Source organism: Pangasianodon hypophthalmus, chromosome 27, assembly GCF_027358585.1.
Source record: "Pangasianodon hypophthalmus isolate fPanHyp1 chromosome 27, fPanHyp1.pri, whole genome shotgun sequence".
Classification (NCBI taxonomy): Eukaryota; Metazoa; Chordata; class Actinopteri; order Siluriformes; family Pangasiidae; genus Pangasianodon; species Pangasianodon hypophthalmus.
The window spans coordinates 13,070,175-13,093,438 of NC_069736.1; the positions used below are offsets into that span (position 1 = coordinate 13,070,175).

General features: G+C 38.6%; 1 protein-coding gene across 2 annotated transcripts in view; it reads right to left on the reverse strand.

Moving 5' to 3' along the window:
- Positions 1–23,264, reverse strand: part of si:dkey-34e4.1 (carboxyl-terminal PDZ ligand of neuronal nitric oxide synthase protein) — a 55,733-nt gene that overhangs the window by 5,501 nt on the left and 26,968 nt on the right. For both annotated transcript variants that reach the window (XM_026922512.3, XM_053230515.1), the window contains exons 6-10: positions 23,077–23,230; positions 20,033–20,172; positions 11,981–12,127; positions 8,251–8,416; positions 6,404–6,686 (exon numbers count right to left, since the gene is read on the reverse strand). In XM_026922512.3, coding sequence (XP_026778313.3) covers positions 6,404–6,686; positions 8,251–8,416; positions 11,981–12,127; positions 20,033–20,172; positions 23,077–23,230 — 890 coding nt within the window. The remainder of the gene's footprint in view (positions 1–6,403; positions 6,687–8,250; positions 8,417–11,980; positions 12,128–20,032; positions 20,173–23,076; positions 23,231–23,264) is intronic.

Below are 23,264 nucleotides of genomic sequence, written 5' to 3' on the forward strand. Positions count from 1 at the left end.
TGCAGGCAAGCACTCATTTCCTATGTAAGTGTGTGAAACTGTGCTGTGATTCCGGCAACAATGACAAGCCACACATGGCGCTTTTCAAATCATTAGTCGTCATTTTGTGTTTTCTCTACTTGTCTTCAGTCCTTGTGTCCTAGTTCTTCCCTCTGAGGATGCGAGATCAGAGAAAGGGACATCAAACAGTTTTGCAAAATGCTCACAGAAGTTTACATTAGATTTAAAGCAGACTTATTGCACAAACACAATAAAGTGTATTCATAACTGAAATTACACCATTTAGTATGTTGCTTAAATGGTCATGTTCTTTAAATTAGCAGAACACATTAGGTCGTAGTTTTGACTTGTGTTTGAGATACTGGGGTTTGAGATAATGGTGTTTTTTGATCCCATACTGTAACAAAAGTAGGGTAGACATATTTCATGGTTTGTACATTTTCTGATATAACAGTCATTTAGGGCTAACCAAGTAGCCAACTTTCTATAATAAGCATCTGTGATTAATGTTGTTGTAATATTACATTAAATTGTTACTGAATTTTTTTTTTTACAATTTTATTTCTGATACAAATAGAGCAAACATTAACAGTAGTGTTGCTGTTATGGGTCTGTATTGCAAGTAGGAGTCAATACTATAATTCAGATATTATAATTTTTTTGTTTTAGATTAGTTTTTTTAACTCAAAGTAAAAATTAGTTTTCTTGTTGCTGATATTTAACTAGATTTTACATCTTCAGTTATTACTTCCTATCACTATATACGTCCACAACATAGCGTATAACATCACATAATGACGCTAGACACTATACGCTATGTAATGCACTAGATGCCTGATAAAATGTCAGGTATGTGATCCTAATAAGCTCTGTTTAAAAATTCCCTATGTACTATCGAGTTTAGGATATCTTCGTTCAGTGTTTCATATTTAGAAACTTTATAATTTAAAAATGAGATAATTAAACCATGGCACAAATGACACGCATTTATTCAGAGCCCTTTTCAGACAAAGGTCATGTAGACAGCACATTTTTATCATTTGCATTTTGACACACTTATCCCTAGGTGGATTACTATATATTATTTCTATTCTATAAAAAAATCAGAGAAGAATTAAGAACTTATTACTACATTTTAACACAGGAATACCATTTCTTAATGGAACTTAAAGTCCTTTAAGCAGGCCTGGCCATATCCACAATTTGGAAAAGTAGAAGGTGCTACACACCAAAAGAGACAAAACCATGACAATGTGGACAAATGATAAATCCGTTAGCTAGCCCATAGGGTGAGTTAAAGCTCTACTGTTTTTGGTTGCCTGGAAACCTAGGGTGTGTCTCAATCAGCTCCCTAGTTCAGTAGTCAGGGCACTGATCAGGGAGTCAGCCTTTTTAACCGCTGTTTCAATTGCAAAATCCTTCCAGTGCACTGCAACATTCGCTCCCAAAAAACTCCCACAATGCACTGCAAAGACCAGTGAGCATCAGTGCTAACTATGTTCCTTTACTGGAAGTGATGTCATATTTTCAAAAGCCTCTCAGCTCAAAAAAAATGACGGAAGAGCTCTCAGCCAACTTCGTCTGCAAATGTAAGTAGCTTGTTATCATTGGTGTAGCTCTCAAATGATTACTTACTTTAGCGATTTTTTTTACTTTGACGTTCTATATATGGTTTGTTTGAGTCTAATGACTTTAGAGTGTTTAATTATTTTAAAAAATCCACTAGCTGGTATACGATCCTGCTTGAAGTATCAAGAGAGAAATGCATGGGATTAAGCTAACAGATTTATAGGACATACAATGTCAGAAAGATACTGGTCCTGTCTGTTGTCGATAAATGCCAGTGGTGACGTTTTAAAAGGCGAGTATGTAGTCATGTCGCCGGAAATTGAGTCATCAGTGTCCCAATATGTAGTGAGCCAAGGTCCCTACCAGTGCCTGAACTCGTGTACACAATATACTGATCCACAACCTAGGGAGCTAGGGAGCTGATTAAGACGTACCCCTAGGCTAAAAAATGGTAGCTAATGTAATAATGTATGGCGGAATAGTTAGCTAGCTATGCATTGATATTGAAGAGAAACAAACAAGTAGATTAATTCCAGGGGAGTTTTTTTTTTTTTTTTTTTATGGAGGACAGATGGGATGGTGTCCCGCTTTAGTCACACGCCAGTTCCCAGCTACCAACTGAGAAGGGTGAAGGCTAACACATGCTTCCTTTCGACTGGAAGGAAAGCGCTATCTGCCCTCTTCTGCATACACAAGCTCACATACTTAGCAAATGAAAACTTCTCTATTGTGAAAGTCAACAGGAAGTGGAACTGGCTGTAGGTAACTATGAATAAGAAACTAATAGCCTGTGTACAATACCTGCTTGTCCTGGCTGTACGGTTTTGTCCACTTCTGTGTGTGATCTTAAGCTGTGACTTATTGTCTGAACACATGGTAGAAGCATTAGGTGCTAATGTTAATGCTATGCTAATTTCTTTTATAGTATTCAGCCAGTATATCACATGTGAACACACACACACCCACCACTCTCTGTAAGTGCTTGTAATTAGTGTGACCGCTATTATAGATCAATACACAAGCCAATCCAGGCACCTTTACAGCTCTCAGTCTTCTTCTCTCTTTCTCTTTCACACACATACACACTATTCTTTTAAACAAAAACACACACACACACACACACACTCACAGCACGAGACTGAAGCATACTGTAGTGGGACTTGAAGACAGACCCACACACACTCAAGATTTTTTTTCTTTTCTTTTAAAAATGTCAATGCATTCAGAAAGAAAGCCCAAATAAGGATCTGCCCTGATTGAACAGAAACACAGTGTGAGACGCAACCATGTGGGAGTGGGGCCTGAACAGATGCACAAAAACACACACATTCAGTCATTTTTAAAAAATGTCAACGCATTCAGACAGCCAGCCAGACAAAACACAAGAGCACTGACCCTGAAAACATAAACTCACGCAGGGAGCAGCAACGGCATTAGCCTGCAGTGTGTGGAAGTGAAGTTTGAACACACAAACACACAGACGCACACAGACACACACACACACATGGATAGGCACATGCTGAGAAGCGGGGTCTTGCAGAACTGAAGCCTGTCACATCCTAATTCAGAAGAGACTGAATCAGGAAGGAGGGAGGAGAAATAACTGGAACAGAGCACAACTGAAGGATGCATGATAGAAAGAAAAAATTCACAATATGTGTGTGTGTGTGTGTGTTGAGTAAGTAATAGAGTCTTGGCAATGCATGAAACGTGAAATGGGAGGATAGAGGGATTAGGAAGGAAAGTTCTCAGATAAAAAGTGATATGCAGTAAACAAGACAGAATTAAGAATCTGTTGCTTTCTTATATATATGTGTGTGTGTGAGTGTGTGTGTGTTTTTGTGAATGTGGAGGTGCGTGGGTGCGACATGGAAGACATTTCATGCTGTTCTTGGTAAGCTATGACTCACTGTTAGGTTTTGAGAGTGGTCACTATGTATGTGTGTGTGTGTGTGTGTGTGTGAGAGGACATTTAATATTTTGTTGGGATATTACAAGGATTGGAATATCAGATAGTTTTGACCTTGTGTGACATTTGGCTGGTCCCCACAAGAAACTGAATTTAAAAAGCTGCATTAATAATTATGTCAATGGATGGATAGTAAAACCAATGTGTGTGTTAGTTAGTGTGTGTTTACAGAGTACTAAACAGCCACATATAAGCTCTTAGAGTGTTTATAATTCTAGGCGTGTTTATAAGGGACATCTGCTTGCCACGTATTTTAACAAAGCTCTTCTTGTCATTGGCTTATTTTTCATGCTGTGTTTATAACAATGCTACATGAACAATGTCCTGTTTTGCTTTCACTTTCATTATGCCTTTCTCTGTGCTGAAATAACCGCAGTATTTTAGATATTGCTGATGTCCTGGGATTTTCCCACACAACAGTCTTACACAGAATGGTGCAAGAAAACAGAAAAACATTAAGTGAGTCACCTACTCTTTACAACCGTGGTGAGCTGAAAAGTATCCCAGAAAGCACAATACATTGAACCGTGAAGCTCATGAGCGTCGATAGCAGAATACATCAGTGGACACACACTCTCCAGTTTCGGTGAGCATGTGCCTCCAAAGGCATGATAGAGTAAATAATCCACTTCGTTCTCTTTCATTACACCCATGACTGTATTTCATATCCATCTTATTATTGCTGATACTAACTATCATTGATTAAACTAAGAATATTAGGAATCTTTGACTTTTTATGTCCTTGCTATTTTAATTAAAATACACTATATTTCAGAATGTTTAAGTGTATAAGGATGCAGAATTGTGTGTGTCTGTCTGTGTTCATGTGGTGCTTTGTAGAGCACTGTAAATTTTTAGCATAAAAAAAAAACAAAAAAACAATCTACTCTGTGTCAATGAGACTGCTGCTACCATAGAGACACTGGAATTTCTGTGAAAAAATTGTATTGATTCTTCAAAATTAAAAAAAAAAAAAAAAAAAAAAAAAAAGTCCGATCAAGGTAATAAAACATCCTGTCAGGCCTGAAAAAGAGCAGGTGTGTGTGTGTGTGTGTGAGTGTGTGTGTGTTGTTTCTCATAAAGTGAAAAACTCAAGAGCAGGTGGTACTGTAGGTTCTTGCTTAGACACACACACACGCGCACACATGCGCGCACACACACACACACACACACACACACACACACACACACACACTAATGAATCCTCAGAACCCAGGAAAAGGTCAAAAAATTTCCATTACCTGTTACATGAAACTCTCTCCAACACACGCGCACACGCGCACACACACACACACACACACACGCGCAAACACACACAATTTTATATTACGGTCAAACAGTGTGGGAGGACATTCCTCTTATACACTTTCATTATTTTTGTTTGCACTCCTACAATGTAATATCTACTGATATTTTTTCCTACATTTATAAGGTTTGAGTGATGAGGCAAAGGGGGTGGTGATGGCGATGGAGAGATTTGAAAAGTGTGACAAAAATGCAGGATAGATAAATGAAACTGTAGCTGTGTATTATCAATATTGTATATGAGTCAGTCCTGAAACGTTTCATATGCAATTCTATTATCCACTGGCCAAAGTATTTTGCTGAAACATGCAATATGAGCTGTTAATTCTGCGGTCAGCTTGACACTCATCAGGGGTAAAACTTGTTCCTCTTTTTCTGCCATTGTTCCACTTTTCTCTCTGTCTGTCCTGTTTTTGCCCTGTGGTGATGTTTGTGTTGACCTGTTCATCTCCAAACCTACTGCTTCTATTTTGCCCAGATGGAGGAGCTTGAGTTTCAGAAACCTGGGCTGCTATTGGTTATGAATCAGTCCTGATGGAAATGGGAAGCACTGCACACAAGCGTGCGCACACACACACACACACGCACACACACAGTTGTATACAGTGAGTCTTAACTAAAATATGGAAAACAATCAGACAGCCAGCACTAAAGAAAACCGAACACACACTCCTTTTTATACAAACCACACCACATCCTTTTCTCTATTCTCTGGATCTTTCTCTCTTTTTTATGCAGTGTCAAGCTTTTTCTCCTGCTTCTGGCCATACCCAGTGTTTGTACTTAATATGAATATTCATGTTTTCTCGGCAGTAACAGAGCAGCAGAACAGCAGGAGCATAAATAATGTTTGATGTTTTAAGAAGCCGGGAAAAACATTCTCTTCCGTTAATGCTTGGATGCTGAGTTTGAGTGCTAGCTAGTAACTTACAAACGGTGAATACCTGTAATTTCACAGTACAGGTAGTCTGTTAGAGATGCTCCTAATATTAACACGCTCTCATTTACTGCACTTTGCAGCTATAATGAAGCATGCGATGACGGAGAGGATTGGAGTAAAAATAATCGGGCTAGACGGGCTAGTGTGAGTACTTCAGAAACTGCTGATCTCTTGGGATTTTCACTCACGACATAAGAAGGCATAAGATGAGCGATATAAGAAGAGAACAGAATGGTAGACTGGTTCGAGCAGACGCAAAGTAACACAAATAACCACTCTTTACCACCATGTTGAGCAGAAAAGCATCTCGAACAATGGTGCGCAGAACGCAGAACATGCCAACACTTGAGGCGGATTTTCTACAGCTACAGAAGACCAACAGAAGACCACATGGGGCCTAGAACAGTGCCTGGTGAGCGTTATGTTACAACTGTAGTGTCACACAACTGTAGTGTGTGTTTTACATTACAAATGTAGTATACGTGCAGTTTATTTATGGAAAATAAAGAAGAAATCATCTTAAAAGTGGTTGTTAGCTGTTAGTCCAGCTAACAAGTGAAAGTGAGAGAGGAAAAGAGAGACCTTGTATAAGTTTTTGTATGTTTATATGTCCCGCATACCGTTGATCCACTGCCGCTGAATTGAACTTTGTGAAGTCACTGCTTGTACTGCCCATTCTCTGCTTGTGTCCTACGTTTGCTGGCTTGCCATTGGTGGTGACGGTATGGGCCATTCCCGTTCTGAGCAGGCTGAGGTAGGACTCAGCACAGGCCATGGTATAAGGGGGTGTGGGGGAAACCTGGACCTCTCCTGCTGGGGTGGACGTGATGGGCTGGTCTGAACTATAGTGGTTTTTCAGGTTGAGAGAGAGAGAACAGGATGACGAGCTTCTCCAGTCTTCATCTGAAGGAGGGGGGGAGATTAATCAGTTATGAGTCAGTTAAAAACAAATAAATCTATCCGTTTACACTGAAGCACAGGCACAAACTATTCCTTCTAAGAAGCACAGACAAACACACTTGCACAGGTTTTTGGCAACAGGCCCAGTGATGATGACCTCTCTGGTGAACCCTCTGGAGTGGATTAACTTTGAAAGATAGACTCCATAAAAGCTTAACGTCTCATCCAAACAAATCATGCACCAGACTTCTAGGTGTGGGCTGAAGTCTGAGAGTGTAATTTAATCTAATCTCCATCTAGCGCTCATGTACTCCATCTCTGTCTTCTCAGAGTTGATTTTTTTTTTTTTGGCTAGGTTGAAGTCCAAAAAACTCTGCTACTGATGCATCATATGTCTCAGTCCCTGACTGACTAAAGGTGTGTGTGTGTGTGTGTGTAAAAACGTGCAAAATTGATAATATGAGCAAAAATACATGCAAACTGATTTACTAACAGGGTCTAGAGCTTTTATTTTAGCTAGCTGTGCAAATGAAATAACTTTAGTATACTCATTGAGTACTGGATTTATTAAACATCACAACAACAGTTTGTCTTTTATGATAGTGCAGAATGACAGAAGCTAAAAGACAAACGGTTGTTGTGATGTTTAATAAATCCAGCACTCAATGAGTACATTAAAGTTATTTCATTCGCACAACAGAGAGCAATTATAAGAGGCAAATACTTGCCAAAATGCATACCACTGTACTAAACTGGGGGGTCATTCTTGCCTTTACTGACATCGTCTTTTGGCATGAAGAAATGCTTGCGGAACATTACAGTTGTGGAATGAGGACGTGCTCATGCAGGATGAAGAAAAGCTTGCTGTGCATGCTCGTGCAGACTGAAGAAATAACTGAAAAAATGCTCACCCAAATTATCATCCATTATCAACAGCCTAAATGACAATTTATTGCCCCCATTTTCTCCCCAATTTGGTCACCTGCCAATTCCCACCCACTAGCCAGCTCTTCCCTATCATACAACTACCAACCGGGAAAGGTGAAGGCAAGCACATGCTTCCTCCAGCACATGTGAAGTCAGCCAACCGCATCTTTCCGAACTGCTGCTCATGCACCGTAACACACATGGGAGAAAAAGTGCTATCTACCCTCTTCTACATACACAAGCACATAGATCCCCATGATTGGCTAGTGTCGCTTTGATTGACAGGGAAGAAAGAGCATGCCATCCCTCTCACCCAGAGAGTAAAGCCAATTTTGCTCATTTGTCAGTGTGCACTGTATATCTGAGAAATAAAATATATCTGATTGACATGTTATGTAGTAGACTCGTGGGATTGATCTGAGCAATAATTCGAGCCAATTGTGTAGATAAGTCACTTTTTACCATTTCATATCTAATTTGCATGTCCCGGAGATAATCTCAATTCAAATTTCGCTTTGTTGCTGTCTCTGGAATCACAGCTCTGTGTCACGCACATACATAGATTGAATGGTTACCTGTCGCTGTCACTTGCTAGTGTTAGGTGAGAGATAGTGTGTGTACATGAGTGTATGTGTCGTACTATTTGCATGGCCGTTGACTTTGGCCTCCAGCTCACTGACGTGTTGGACCAGCAGCGCTATGTGCTGCAGCAGGTCTCGGTTCTGCAGCAGGAGCTGGTGGCTCCTGGCCTGAGCCTCCATCCTGGCAGCCGTCTCGGCTGCTATCTGGTCCTTCAGCAGCTGCACCTGCAGTGAGGAAGAAGATCAGGTGAGAGTGGAGATTTACCGGAGGAAGAAAGAGCGTTAAATACAGGTGGTCAGATAACGATCGGCTAATTAGACTCTTATATAACAGGCTGGCACTATCTCTCTCTCACACACACACACACACAGACACACACAGACACACACAGACACACACACCATATTCAAATAGTGTGGGAGGACAGTGCTCTGGTTTCTTCTAGACTTTTATTAGTTTTGTTTGAATTTCCCAAAAGCAATAACCTTCACCACATGTCTGCTGTCTGAGTGAAGAGATGGATGCTGAGAGTCTGTTTCAGATCAGCAAATCAAACCCTTTGATTACAAATGACAGATTTTGCCTCATGTAATATTTTGGTCTGATGTACTAAGCTGTACCCATCTTCTAGGCTGCATTCAGTGGGAAATAGCTTGTACGTTATACATGAAAGGGATGAGACTATTACTTAGTGTCATCAGTCGAATTGGAAAAGTGCTAAATCTTCATTACTCTAATTAAATGCTTGTAGCAGAAAACAGACACCAGATTAATGAATCTGAGCATGTGTAAAGGACATTAGACACTGGATGCTGTGTAACTTCCTCCTACTAAATTCTGACCATACAGAGGTACTTCTACTAGGACCACAAGCAGCTAGAAGTAAGCATTTCTGATTATGTAGTATATCTGGATGGCCTTTCAGTTACATCATGTGCAGCAGTGAAAGACCTTTGTGTGATTATTGACTCCAGTCTCTTATTTGAAGCTCATTTAGATAATATTACTAAAACATTACTGAGCTAAGAAATAAGAAAGACTAGAAAAACTAAATCATGCTTGTGTTACCTCGAAGTTGGAGTACTGTAACACCTTTCTTTCTGGATGTTCCAGTATGTGCACAAGCTCCAGTTAGTCCAGCATTCTTGTTAGAACCAGAAAGTTTGTCCATATCACCCTTATTTAATCCAAATTACTCTGACTCCCAGTACAATTTTGCATTCATTCTAAAATACTATTGACCTCTGAAGCACTGAACGTTCTCACTCTATTGAACCTGAGTGAACTTTTGGTCTATTATGATCCGCCTTTATCCAAAGGTGCAGGCTCTTTATTAGTACCTAGAATAATGAAGATTAAACATAAAGCCTGTATAAAGCCCTCCAGCTATGGAACAGCCTTCTTATTAGTGTTAAGGCCTCAGACAGTCTTAGTCATTCAAGCAAGGTCAGAAAAGCTATTTATTTAGTCAGCCTTTTTGTTAAATAGCTCTTCTCTTAAGTAAAGGTGTAGATCTGTATCTAAATCAGAGGCACAGAGACTTTTGGTATGCTTTGATGCTACCCACTCCCCTCTCATGTGATCACTCTGGTTTGTTGAATGGCAGAATAGTAATATCCCAGGGTGCCCTCATACCTGTGTTACATTCTGGTCCCCCTTTTAATTATGTTGTAGGGTGTTTCTGCAACTATGGGTAATTTTATGACCCAGCAGCAGATTTTTGGATATACGTTAACATTTTTAGTGCATTTCGTTTTATTAGTGTCATAACTCATTTTCACAAACAGAAGGAATGCTAAATTAATGAGTTATGAAGTATATTTTATGCCAAAATGCCAGATTTATTCATGTCCCACACATATGAATGTAATCTTCAGATGCATAAAAAACAATTATTAAATTATAAGACTAAATTAGTTCCTTTGAAACTGCATTGCACAAATGCAGTTTTCCCCCTTAAATATGTCTGTCCCACACTTATATATCCTTACATAGCACTGCCACACAAATTTAGTTGGTAACATAAGTTTAAAAGAGCACAGTCACAAAAGAGTGCAGAGTGCCCTGTAGCTGCAGAAACACCCTGTAAGAGCTAGACCTGCAAGAGTCCACACTTACACTCTGATCACAATATACACCCTTTTAAGCCACTGTAGGATAATAGCGAACCTAATAACTCTCTTCGGCTTCTCTCTGCTGCCTGATGTGATGCTGGTGCCAGATCCTGACTCACTGCTTTCACCCAACGGACCGGCCTGATTCATCCTGATGTTCTACTCCTGCTTCTTCATCTAAAGCTTTCTACACTTGTGATTTACCTCCTGTACTTGTGGATAATCTCACATGGATACCCTGAAGACTTCCCAAAAAAACATTTGATGACCAAGACTTACCGTCCTGCTTCAGTAGATAACCTCATTTCATAAACTTCATTCTGTATACTTTTAACTGTAGGTGCAACTGGTTTGTCTGCACCTGCCTTCAGGATCATTTAGTATCTAAAAAAAGATTTAGATCTTTTGGTGGAAAATGTATAGCAGGTGGGGACGTAGTTTGGGTATGTCTACATTGGGAGGCAGGTGTTTGGGGATGACGTAGAGGAGTAATGACTAAGCTGAGCCCTGTTGTCCCACGTATATTTAAGGGTACTCTCACCCTCATTCGCTCTGTCCCTTAGTAGTGAGCTGAGTGTTTGTGTATTGCTGTGAGCAGAGTAGCAAACAAGCTGGGACGCTGAGCCAAGGACATGAGCCTAAATAAAAATAAAAAAAAGGCCCCAGCTCTTATCCTGGGTCAATTTGTTTAACATTTTTTCTTATTGGTCTGACATCCTGTAACTTATTGTATTATCCACGTCAGCAGTAGAGATTAAACTGTTATAAAACATCTGAAAACGTTTGAGTTCAGTGAGTATATACACACATTTCTCATGTGGCTAATAAATGAAACGCTAGACTGCCAAAAATTGACTGCTTGATCAAACTAACAGGATTATGAGAAGAGTTTATTGTTTTATGTTGTGTCACGACATTTGAAACGTAGCTCATTCTGTGCATGCAAGTCTAGTGTGTATGGGAGTGTATGTGTATGTGTGAGAAGTGTGCACTTTATGAATATTTGATTAAGCACAGCTCCATGGGCCATAATGGAGCAGCTGGTCAGTGCTGCTGAATCTCAGCCACACTGAATCTGAGAGCAAATAGCATTACTGTGTCTCAGGATCAGATGTTACACTTATGAGAGTAATCATAATGTCAATGCGCATTACTCCAAACGAGAACAGATGAGATGGGATGGATTTATTGAGTAATATTTTCCCAGTGTTAGCATTTGATTAGGCCACAAATTCAGTCCTTTTTCATTTTACTTTCTTTGTGTGTGTGTGTGTGTGTGCGTGCGTGTTTTGTGTGAGTGTAGATTTTATCCCTTTGTGAAGACTAGATGTCTCCATCGTGGTATTTATACATGGCAATTTGAAGATCATTTATTAAATATATTTAATTTTTTAAAAAGGAGTTATTAACGTTAGGGATAAGTGTAGCAGAATTTAGCTACAGTAATAAAGAAATCAATGGATGTACCTCAAAATGGCGTGTGTGTGTGTCATACTAGGAAGCAATAAACCTTTTTTCCCCTCATAACAGTGTGATTTATTTCAAGGAGTCAATTTTATAAGGAGAACCTGATAAACAATCTCATGAGAAACAATCTTGGTGTACACCGCCAGTCAAAAGTTTCTGAATCCTTGCCGTGTGTGTGTGTGTGTTTGTGTGTGAGAGATGCCTTACCTGCGCCACAGCGACTTGAGCTTGCTGTTGCTGCTGGAGTACCTGCTGCTGTAATAAATGCAGGTGGTGCTGGTCAGCCAGTGGTGTGAGAGACAGGGAGTGAGGGCTGCTGGGAGACAGAGGGTGAAGAGGCATCTCCTCTAGTTCCTACAACGAGACAATGAGGGTGGATTATTATTTTTAAAAAAAAGACCTATGTTGCACAACCGAATTAAAGTTGGGGTAGAGGTAGCACTCATACCTTCTCTCATGACTTTAACGAGCTTATTTTAATGCATTATTGCTTCTATAGTAACAATGTACACAGGGACTTGTATGATGGATGCGCATTAAAAAAAAAAAGTGTAATTGTTGATATGGTGACGTTTTCTGTGAGGAGACGTTTATTTAGTCTCCAGTGTCTGAACGAACGACTGTTTACAGCTGTAATAACAGGAACTAACCTGTTTTGCAGACGTTCCACAATATTAAATGTAGTTATAAACGAATAAAAAGTATGATGTCATTCATTAACAAATTCATTACCAAATTGCTGTGGTATAAGATGAATAAATCACATTAAGACATGCTGTTAGTGGAAGATAATCAATATCAGGGTGGAAAAGTAACTCTCTGGATCATGCCACATTACACTCTATTGTTGATTATTTTCCTATAACATCATGCCCCCAGAATCTTATTACTTACTAATTAGGACAAATAACATAAATAAAGTCTGGTCAGATTGTACACAGCACCAGATTGGCTACAGTCAATAAATACAGACCTACAAAGTGACGTATAAGGCAGGCAGACTTGATAAAATGTCCTAAAAGTGTACTGAAAGTGAAGTTTTACCAACTGTAATGTCATTAAGTCCAGAAACAGCACAGAAGATAGGCTGAAAGCACGTCACGCACATACACTTAAAGCGATTATCAAACGATTTCTCATATAAAGACGGCAAAAAGTCAAAAGCCTTGCGTTTAAAGGCTAGCTCCAAATTTCTCGTCATGCCATTTAAACATGAAAATTCTAACCCCACTACCTTTAAGGAGCTCATTAAAGTTTTATGAGCTCGAACACATTTATTCTCGAAGCGCAAGAAACTCATTTTCTCTAAGTAGCTTTGGCCTGTCTGCTTAGCTCCGAGAAGGAGGCTGTCGTAGGTCTCTGGGGACAGAACATGGAACACAGCTAATACAGAATTAAAACTAATTATTTTTTTCTTCTAGCCTGTCAAAAAACCCGAACTCATTTCTTCTTCACAAAGTACACTGCAGTTGTGTGATAGTTCCAGTAAAAACAATGCAAATCAATTGAATGGCTCCAAAAAGACCTCAAAATGTCCATCATAAATCCATAATTTACTGTACAATCCAGCCAACCTACCATATTTTCTTCAAAAGCCTTAGTTAAGAGATTCGCCCAATTAATTTCAGGAAATTAAGTTGGTGGATTTGAGTTATGCAGTTAAAAAAAAAAAAAAAAAAAAAAAAAAAAAAAAAAAAAAAGATTGCAAGCCCTTTGGAAGTACTGGGCTTTACAAATTCTGCTTAAACTAATTAGATATTTAAAAAAAAAAACAACTGTATATATCATGTTTTTATTGAACACATTGATAAATCATTCATAGTCCAGGCTGGAAAAAAATATGTGAAGGAATTTTACGCCAGTACTCTCTAAAACTCTGTTTCCGCTATTCAATATTATTGGGACGTTCTTACATGAACAGGTCACACCACAACATTTTAATTGGGTTTGGACTCTGATTTGGCAAATTTTATTCATTTTAAACCATTCTGTCGCTGATTTACTCGTTTGCTTTTTCCTGCTTCGTGACCAGACTTCTAATAAACTTCAGGCGGTGGACTGTTACCCTGACGTTCTGCTGTAGAATTCCAAGTTTACAATTTTGAATTCATTCTTCCCTCAGGCTCTGTTAAGATTTAGTATCATGTTTTGGGTGATCCGATCACAAGTGGACAGCCAAGATGGACGGCTCTCAGATGGGTCAATTGAAGTTTACTCATACTGGCATCTAAGAATTCCTTTGACATACTTTCCATAACTACACTAACAATAAAAGAGAGAAAAGGTAAAACCGAAATAAAATGGGGATTGCATTCATAATTTTAGGCGCTGCACACCTTCACTAGGTCAGATGTATGTGGACACCTGACCATCACAACCAGATGTGCTTGTTGAACATCCCTTTCCAAAACTATGAGAATTAATAAGGAGTTGGTCTACGCTTTATTGGTATAATAACCTCCGCTCTTCTGGGAACTCTTTCCACTAGATTTTGGAACTTGGCTGTGGTGACTTGTGAACATTCAGCCACAAAAGTATGTCTGAGGCCAAACCTGGTGCGCTGTTGGTGTTCCAATTCATCCCAAAGGTGTTCAGTGGAGTTGATGTCAGGGCTCTGTGCAGGTCACTCAAGTTCTTCCAGACCAACATGTGCAGATCATGTCTTTATAGACCTCGCTTTGTGCAAAGGGTTTGAGTCAACAGTAAGGCTATGGCAATTCAAATAAGAACTCTTTACAACCACGGTGAGCAGAAAAGCATCTCAAAATGCGCAATATGTTGAACTTTGAGGTGGATGGGCTATACCAAGCAGAAGACCACATCGGTTTCCACTCTCGTCAGCCAAGAACAGGAATCTGAGGCTACAGTAAACTGGGTAACAAGAAACAGGCATATAAAAGGAGACTCCGCATGTGGCTGGTGTGCACAATTTAACATAGAGATTTCATTAAGATGATGTACGCAAAGCTGCCACACTGGTGACTGGAACTCTTTGATGTTATCAGGGACACTTGGCTGTTCAGACGACAAATGTATTGTGGCCACATGCATCCCAGAACGTCTCCAAATGTGTTCTGAGTGACCGGATCACAAGATGCATTTGACCCTGTGTATTGTCCAAGACGGACGTTAATACCAGGTCTGAATGTTGCTGCGGAGACTGCAAACTATCCAGGCCTGAGGCAGCAAAGCAACCCAAAATTGATGCCATGATGCCATTCTTCACAGCTGGGATGAGTTTTAGGCTTTAAAAATATGATTAGAACAGATTAGAAATGCATTATCATCCAAGTGTGTTGCACAACACACTTGTCACAGAAAAACGTGAAATGGTGGCGGCTATTATTATTCTCAAGTAGTTTTTAGAGCTGTACTTGAGGTGCGTTGTCTAGGCTTACTGATGTCACGCCTTGGTATAAATTAACCAACCAGTACATAAACTATAGACTAATGTCAGATGAATATTCGAAGAAAAACTGAAGAGGAAAAAAGAAAAAAAAAAAAAAAGATTGGTGTCCACAATAAAACTATATATTTTTAGTTAAATCAGATAAAACTGTCTGTGTGGGAATATTCAATATCTTAAATGTGTGAATTTTCAAACTTATAAAACATTGTCTTATAAAACTTATAAAACTTCTATACCTTTCCATCACTTGAGCCAAAGGTAAAAGAAATTCTACCTCCTATGGCTGAAATTATATCTCTGTCCAGCACTTATTACTTACTATGACCAGTTTCTACTAATCTAAAGATCTGGTTTGTTTCTGGATTTCTTTAGTACACATCTGCTATTCATGTTGTTTGCTTTTTTAAAAAAAAAAAAAAAAAAAAAAACATTTTACTGGACGATCAGCTGGCTTAGGTGATTTTTAGGAAAAGAAATCTGTAGGGAACATGATGTGATTATTAATTTATTTAACCAACTTTTTTTTTCATAGTATGTTTTTTAAAATAATCTCGTTTTCATTCATTAAAAAAAGTAATATATTTATTAGGGCTGTCAGTACCAATGTTGTTTAAATGTTCATAAAATTTAATAAAGAATAAAGAAGAAAATACATTTAAATAATAAACTAAATCTATTTACATGCTTTTGGAACTAACAGATCTTTGTGTCACTCCATGTACAAATGCAGAACTGAAAAAAAAGTGTGTTCTTATAGCATAATTTATTTTCACATAATAGTAAATCATATATTAAATAACTAATTCATGTAAAAAATAAATAACATTCTAAAACTGTTATACACCATGTGATGAACATGAATGGCAAACAGAAGTTGGGTTAAAGAAGGCAGATGTTGACGTAGCTTACATAGGAAGTATCAAATAGAGCTTGATATCACCTAAAGAAAAAAGGTCTTTTTGGATAAATAAAGTCAAATATCTTTTAAAGAATGATGTTTATGACAAAAGTAAAATTTGCCTTCTTGTGATTGTATAAAAAAAGCTTTGTTAATTAGCCTATGTAAAAGCGTGATTATTACCATTTGTTAACTGATGCAGAATCGTTCAGAATTATTGACGCATTAAAGAATCAGGGTTCGTGTTAATACATTGAATTTTATTTCATTTAATTTACTTCTACTTGCCAGTTGTGCAATAAACTTATAGATTTAAAACAAGAACACCACAACATCCACCACCACCACCACTACCACCACCAATATTAATAATAATAATAGTAATAATACAGGCCCTGATGTTATGCATGTCTCCTTCCCATTGCAACAGCTCACTGTGTCCACTAGAGAGCACTAAAAGATTACATTACTAAAACAGCACATTCTCGTCCTGTCTTTTTCTGCAGTGTCTTGACAGACAGAAATGTAGAAAAGCAAGATGAGCACAAAAGTGCAAAATTAGGATAATGTCAGAGTGGACAAAACCCTGAAAGCCGTGCCAGTATGTGGTCTTTTTGTCCATTTCTTACCCATTAATTTCTCCCTATTTGCCACAAGGATAGCAATTACCAAAATTCATCCAATCGTTCATCTCCCTCCGTCTCTCTCTCTCTCTCTCTCTCTCTCTCTCTTATCTTTCTGAAACAGAGTCACTGACCAGTACTTCATGGCCCGCCTCCAAAGCCACGAGGAACATTCCAGGTTTCGGGATTAGATGGATTCCCTCCAAAAAAAAAAAAAAAAAAAAAAACACCCAAGCAACATTCAGCCTCATTGTGTCTTGTCGCTTTCATTCCATCAGATTAACAGGAGGACAAAAGAGGTACAACGGCTTCTCTGCCTCTAGCAATGCACTTCAGAGAAAGGAAAAAGTGAGTTTTCAAAATCCTGTTTTTATGTGAATTTTTTTTAGCGCACACAAGCAAAATCCAATTGGAAACATTTATGTATTGCAGAAAGCTCTCAGGCTTGGCTGAAGTGGTAATGTGAGAAAGGGTGACAAAGATTTTTTGAATAAACAATGTATCGTGCTCGTGCTTGTGACTGTGCTCGAACAGTGTTTGATTAATGACTTTAAGAAGTGTGACTTCATGGCAAATCACTTCAATATTCAGAAGGAAATGCACCTCAGTTCTCTTTTCATTTTCAATGAAATATGTGTGTGGAAAAAAAAAAATGCAAAATAATAGGATGTTTTGGATTAAGTGTTATTTAATACGCAAATTGGAGAATAATGAAGGTGTATGTCAGATTGTTAATTTAAAGCGAATTTGAAGTGACTAATCCTATCAGATTTTTTAATTTCCATATTCTCATTCACACACCATCATACGAGTCCTTTTTCCCCCCCACTGTTTTATTGCCTCTTGCTTTTATATTACATCGTATTACATTTGGCAGCAAAGAATTTCCTTCTTCGGTCCTGATTTTCTATCCCTGATTTTTTTTTTCTTGCTTAAAGGCAGGTGCTTGTGTTCTAGAGTTTTTTTTCTACTCAAGAAATCTGACAACCTCAGATGAGTGAACTACACCCAGGCATTTTGCAGAATCTGAACACGGAGCCTTGAAAATTGATTTGAAATGGAACGCGTGCTATTCTGAACTTTAAATGCAAACAAATCTCTTTGCGTAAATATTGGCGTATCATTTGGGCTCAAGTAGTCGACTCGGAATTACAGTCTTCTTTCTGTACAGCCTAGATGAGGAATATGTCACCCGTGAAAAGCGTGCTGCGTGTTCGCGTTGCTTGGCTGTTTCTTAATTGCCCTGTGTCTAAGTGAAATCAGTGGAGGCTATAAATCATTGCTGTTAGGCCCGTTGTGGCCGTTTGTGGAAGCTGTCAATTTTTTTTTTTTCCTTACTATTAATTACACATCACTCGCAGGCGGCTGATCTTTTCTTCTGTCAGAGATGCCACGAGTGATGGATGACTTTTGGAAGTGGATTGGACCGGAAAACTGTGCTGTGTACCTTGCAGTGGCTGTGCTGTGGATGGGCTGAGGGTGCTTGTACTATTTTCAGGCCTGGAAGATTTAGCTTGAGGCTACAGCCGTATAATCCGGCGTGGTCAGAAAGCATCACTGGCATTTCAGTGCAGTCACTGACATCAGCGAGAAGCGACGCTTGCCTACAGGATAATCAAACACAGCAGCTGGACGGCCCACGCCTTTTCATTATTATGCTTGCTATAAACAGCATCTTGCATCATGTAGAGAAACTGCCGAAACCAGCCATGCTGTTTTTGCCACACTCTTTATCTAATAAAAGGAATTTATGTACATCTGTAAAATCATTATAAAGGAGTCCTTACTGTAGCCATCGTATAAATAAGACAAGAGAAAAGAAAAAGAAATTTCTAACATGTCTTCTCTTCCACTGTAGTAATATAAAATGTAAATACCAAAAAAAAGAGTTTATTTCACAAAGTTAACGTTGAAGAAGGCTGTAAGCTCCGCCCACTTCACATCACACGCTATATTCCTTAGAAGCATATGTCAATGTGTGTCATTATCACAAATGTCAATCCCTTTATAAAACTTCTAAATCCTGCAAAGGAGAGTGAAAATATGACTGTGCGTAATTTTAAGACATGTTCTATCAAAATCGAAATTGTTCTATATTCTGCACCAAAAATCTGTTTCTAGGTGATGAGAATTCATGAAACTCATCTTCCTTCCTATCCCTATTCAGACGGATATTACAGAGGGATTTTCCAAAATGCTGATCGCTGCAGAAACAGTGTGTAGTATTATTTTGAATTTTTGAACTGTTTTGTAAAAGTCTTTCAATTTTTGTTTTTTATTAATTATTTAAACTAATATAATTTTTAGATTTAATTTGATTACATAAATAAATGTCCATTTAGGAAAATGTCAAATACAAAAAAAAAAAAAAAAAAAAAAAAAAAAAAAAAAAAGAATATCAGATAAAGATTGATTGTGATATTTTTTTTTTTTTTTTTTTAAATTACCTTATTTACCTGTAGTATCTCTCCTTAATATCTGTCTCTAAAATTAATCTTTAAACAATATACAGTTTAATCAGTTAATACTTGATGGTTAGTGCAATCTTGCATCGAAACTGAATCATTCTGTTGATTGTATATACATCCAGTTTCAAAAAAATGCCAGTAGAAAATAAGCACCACCAATCCCACTTTGTCTATTTTTAATCCAATACCAATAGGAGAGCCCTGGGTTTTGGCCGATAGCTGACACTGATGCAATACTGGCATCTTCTTAGCAACTGAGCAGACTGTCTGAAAGCTTCTGTTTCGGAAAGCTTCTGTGATCCATCAGAGACATGATGTCCTACATTTAATGCATAATCCGTGCAATATCAGTCAACATCAACAGCATGAATTGTGTAAGAGGACTGAACTGGAAAATATCTCAAATCCACTCTGATATGTATCCACTCTGCATTTCATGTATGTATCAGCCCTGGATCACTTTCAGAAAGCCTAAAGCTGTTTTCTTATATGTAAAATGACATTACAGTGACCTGTCTCAGTTAAGATAAGCAGCTTAAAAGCCTGTCTTAATATGAATTTGAGCTATTATTACCTATTGCTCCAGTTGCACATATTTATAGACCTCATGTGGATTAACACCATCAAATAAATGCCTCATGGACACAGAAGAGTTAAAAAGAGGATGAGAGAACGTGGGAGATAAAGAGAGCTTTCTGTGACAGGAAGATTACATTTAATGACCATCTTGACTTGACATTTTAAGAAGCCATCTGTCAGACTAAATAATGTAGAACAACTGTACAATACACATTACTCTCTCAAGCGCACTTATACATTCGCACACTGCTACAGAACCTACCAATATCCAGACTTTCTCACCTGGAGAGTTTGTCCTGGGTTCACCATGTTCAGCTCTGATAGGCTCTGAAGGACATCATTAATGGCTTGTTCACTGGCTGGCAGCGACTTCATCTCCATTTCTACGCCACTGACGCGCTCAGCTCCAGTCAACTCATGGCCTGTGAGGAACAACATAATGTTTGATCTCCTTATAAGCAAAGAAATACTTTGCTGTATTCAGAGTTGAGTTACGCATGCGTAGTGACGGTTTAATACAGAAATTGAGCACTTCTAACCCTGGACATCCACCCAAGTGCCACTATCTGACAGATTTATGTAACCACGTGTCAAAATGTCACACTGAAATTTATGTTTTGGGCTGTAAATACACAAAAAATACGCAATACCATTTGAGGCCAGTATTATATTACATTGTATTACATTCCACAGCAAAGGAAAACTTTTTCCTCTTCAGTCCGTATTTTCTATCCCTGATTTTATCCGAGCTTAATAAGCACAGCTTTCCTGATATAAATACTGATGTGACTGAAGTCATCAACTCTGAATACAGCCTATAATGCTTAAAATGTTTCCACCCAAAATATCTAAATTGGCTACCACTGAAAAAGCCAGTGTGACATTATGGCAATCGGCCTCTGATTTCATTCAATATTAGCAATTCTGCCAATGGTATTGAAGTATTGCTTGACCTTTCAGACAACATTTCCATCTATGGACTTCAGTAGACTTTGGGATTAACGCAGTGATTCCTTGTGATTAAAGGTGCAATAGTTTAATACATTTTTTAACTAGTACAAATAACCTGAAAAAATGTGCAGAACATGATCAAAAATAATTGTTTAAGCAAAGGCCTCAGCACAAGTGTATTATGTTACTGAGAAAACCCATTTGGAAAACGGTGTTATGGGCTGCAGTGCTTGTTTGTGTTTACTTGGGCCTCTTTTTATAGACAATCCTATAAAAGTCCTTTCCCTCCACCCCCATCTCAGTCTGTTTGGAAAGAAAAAACATGAAACTGGTAAGCACACAGCACAGCCAGATAATTCTCCTGTGAGCAAAGAACCACAATGTGCTTCGAAAACCTTAGTGACAAGAAATGCAGTAAAACTAGAATAAGCACCGGTAGCACTTTCCGAGATGCAGTATTTTAATACTGGTGAAGGCAATGACACTGGATGCAAAACCTGTGACGTTGCTCTTGGTTAGGTATGTAAATGAAAGGTATATGAACTAGGAACATTTTCATCACCAGGCCAGGTTCAGCAATGATTTGGATGAACCGCCTGCACAGAAATGTATGCAATGCTAGCTAGCGCCTGTGCAGCTAAAACTAACTCCAGGGCTTAAAAGTTCATTACAGAGAAAAACGGGGCAGCAAATACACTCCTGGACATTCTCATAAATTAGTATGAGCTGAATTTTGTGCGATTATAGTATAATAACTTGGCTTTCGGGGCGGCTGAATGAGCTAGCATGCTGTTAACAATGCAAACACCAGAGTTTAAAAGTTCATTACAGCTCATTGCAAAGAAAAAAAAAACAGTCCATATTTATATTGGGTAGTGCTATGCCTTGAGTGAGATCCACTTAAGAATCTGGTCTAGTGAGTGTAAATGGATATTATAAAAAGGAAAATACAACATAAATCCAAATCATTAAAGATCTTAAAGATAAACTGACAAATAAATTACAATGGCAGGATCATTAGAACTCGTGATGACATTATTCTGCAGTATAAAGATCCCCAAACCCAAGAGACTCACGGCTCTATTGACGCTCAATATACAAGCCCAGTCTAGCTGAGCGGCTTAAAAGCCTGTGTCTCATTGGAGCTTTACATATTAATCTAGTTTAACCTGTAGTTAAGACATGTAGGCTCTTAATGTCTACCATTCTGATGCCAAAGAAAAAAATACATTCGACAATATCAAAGTGAAACCAAAGAGACAAGTCAAATTGGAAAAGGGATAAGGGAACATGAGTGACACAGACAGAAGGAACATGAGTGAGAGAAACAACTTTCTCTGATGAAAAATTGGATTTAGTGACGGTGGAAAGCATTTTCTGGGTATCAGCCAATACGTTATTGATCCTCACATTAACATGAGGATCGCAATAGAGTCGAGTGTGAGATTTTGTTGCCAAGTGTTGTGAAATACCCCCTGCAACACTTCCAAATTTCAACAAACACTATATAACATTATGTCATCTCTTAAAAAGCAGACTGGGCTGAGTTTGGGTCACTTTCGCAGTCAAAAATCGACTCACCATCCACTTTATCAGGAATACCTCTACACCTGTTCAATCACCCAATTACCCAATCAGCCAATCACGTGGATTTTCTCACACAACAATCTATAGCGTTTATACAGAATGGTGCACAAAACAAAAACATCCAGTGAGCAGAAGTCCTGTGGGTGGAAATGCCTTGTTGATGTGAGAGGTCAGAGAAGAATGGTTAGACTGTTTCGAGATGACAAGTAGACTACTCAAATAATCACTCTTTACAGTCGTGGTGAGCAGAAAAGCTTCTCAGAACACACAGCACGTTTAACACTGTGGCAGATGGGATACACCAGCAGAAGACAACAACCAAGAACTGGAATCTGAGGCTACAGTGGACACAGCTATACCAAAACTAAACAGCTGAAGATTGGAAAATTGAGGCCCACTGCAACCTCAAATGCCTGTTCTTGGCTGCAGAACTTCCACTTTTTTTGTTTTCCACACCACTCTGTATAAACTGTAGAGACTGTCGTTTCTAAATCAGCAGTTTCTACAGTACTAAAACCAGCCCATGTGGCATCTACATCAATGCCACAGTCACTGAGATCACATTTTCCCATTCTGATGTTTGACTTGAACATTTCCTGAAGCTCTTGCCTTGTATCTGCGTGATTTTATGCATTGTGCTACTGCCACATAATAGGCTGATTGGATAACTGCATAAACGAGCAGGTGGTCAGATGTTCCTTATAAAGTGGACAGTGACTATAAGTTAGTATCGGAGTAAAACTGATGGCCCTGTTGTGGTCAAAAGAGGTGATTTGTTTGTGTCTCACCTTCTCTAGTTGTCTCCTCCTCAGATTTTCCACTCTCTCCAAGTGCAAGTCTGTCCATCTGTCTGTCCATCTGTCCTTCTGCAGTTTGCAGACTCAGCTTATGGCACACCTCGAAGGCCTGGCCTACTGTCCTCACTATACGCATTGCCTGACTCTGAGAGACAAGAGTAACATCGAACATGTTTTTC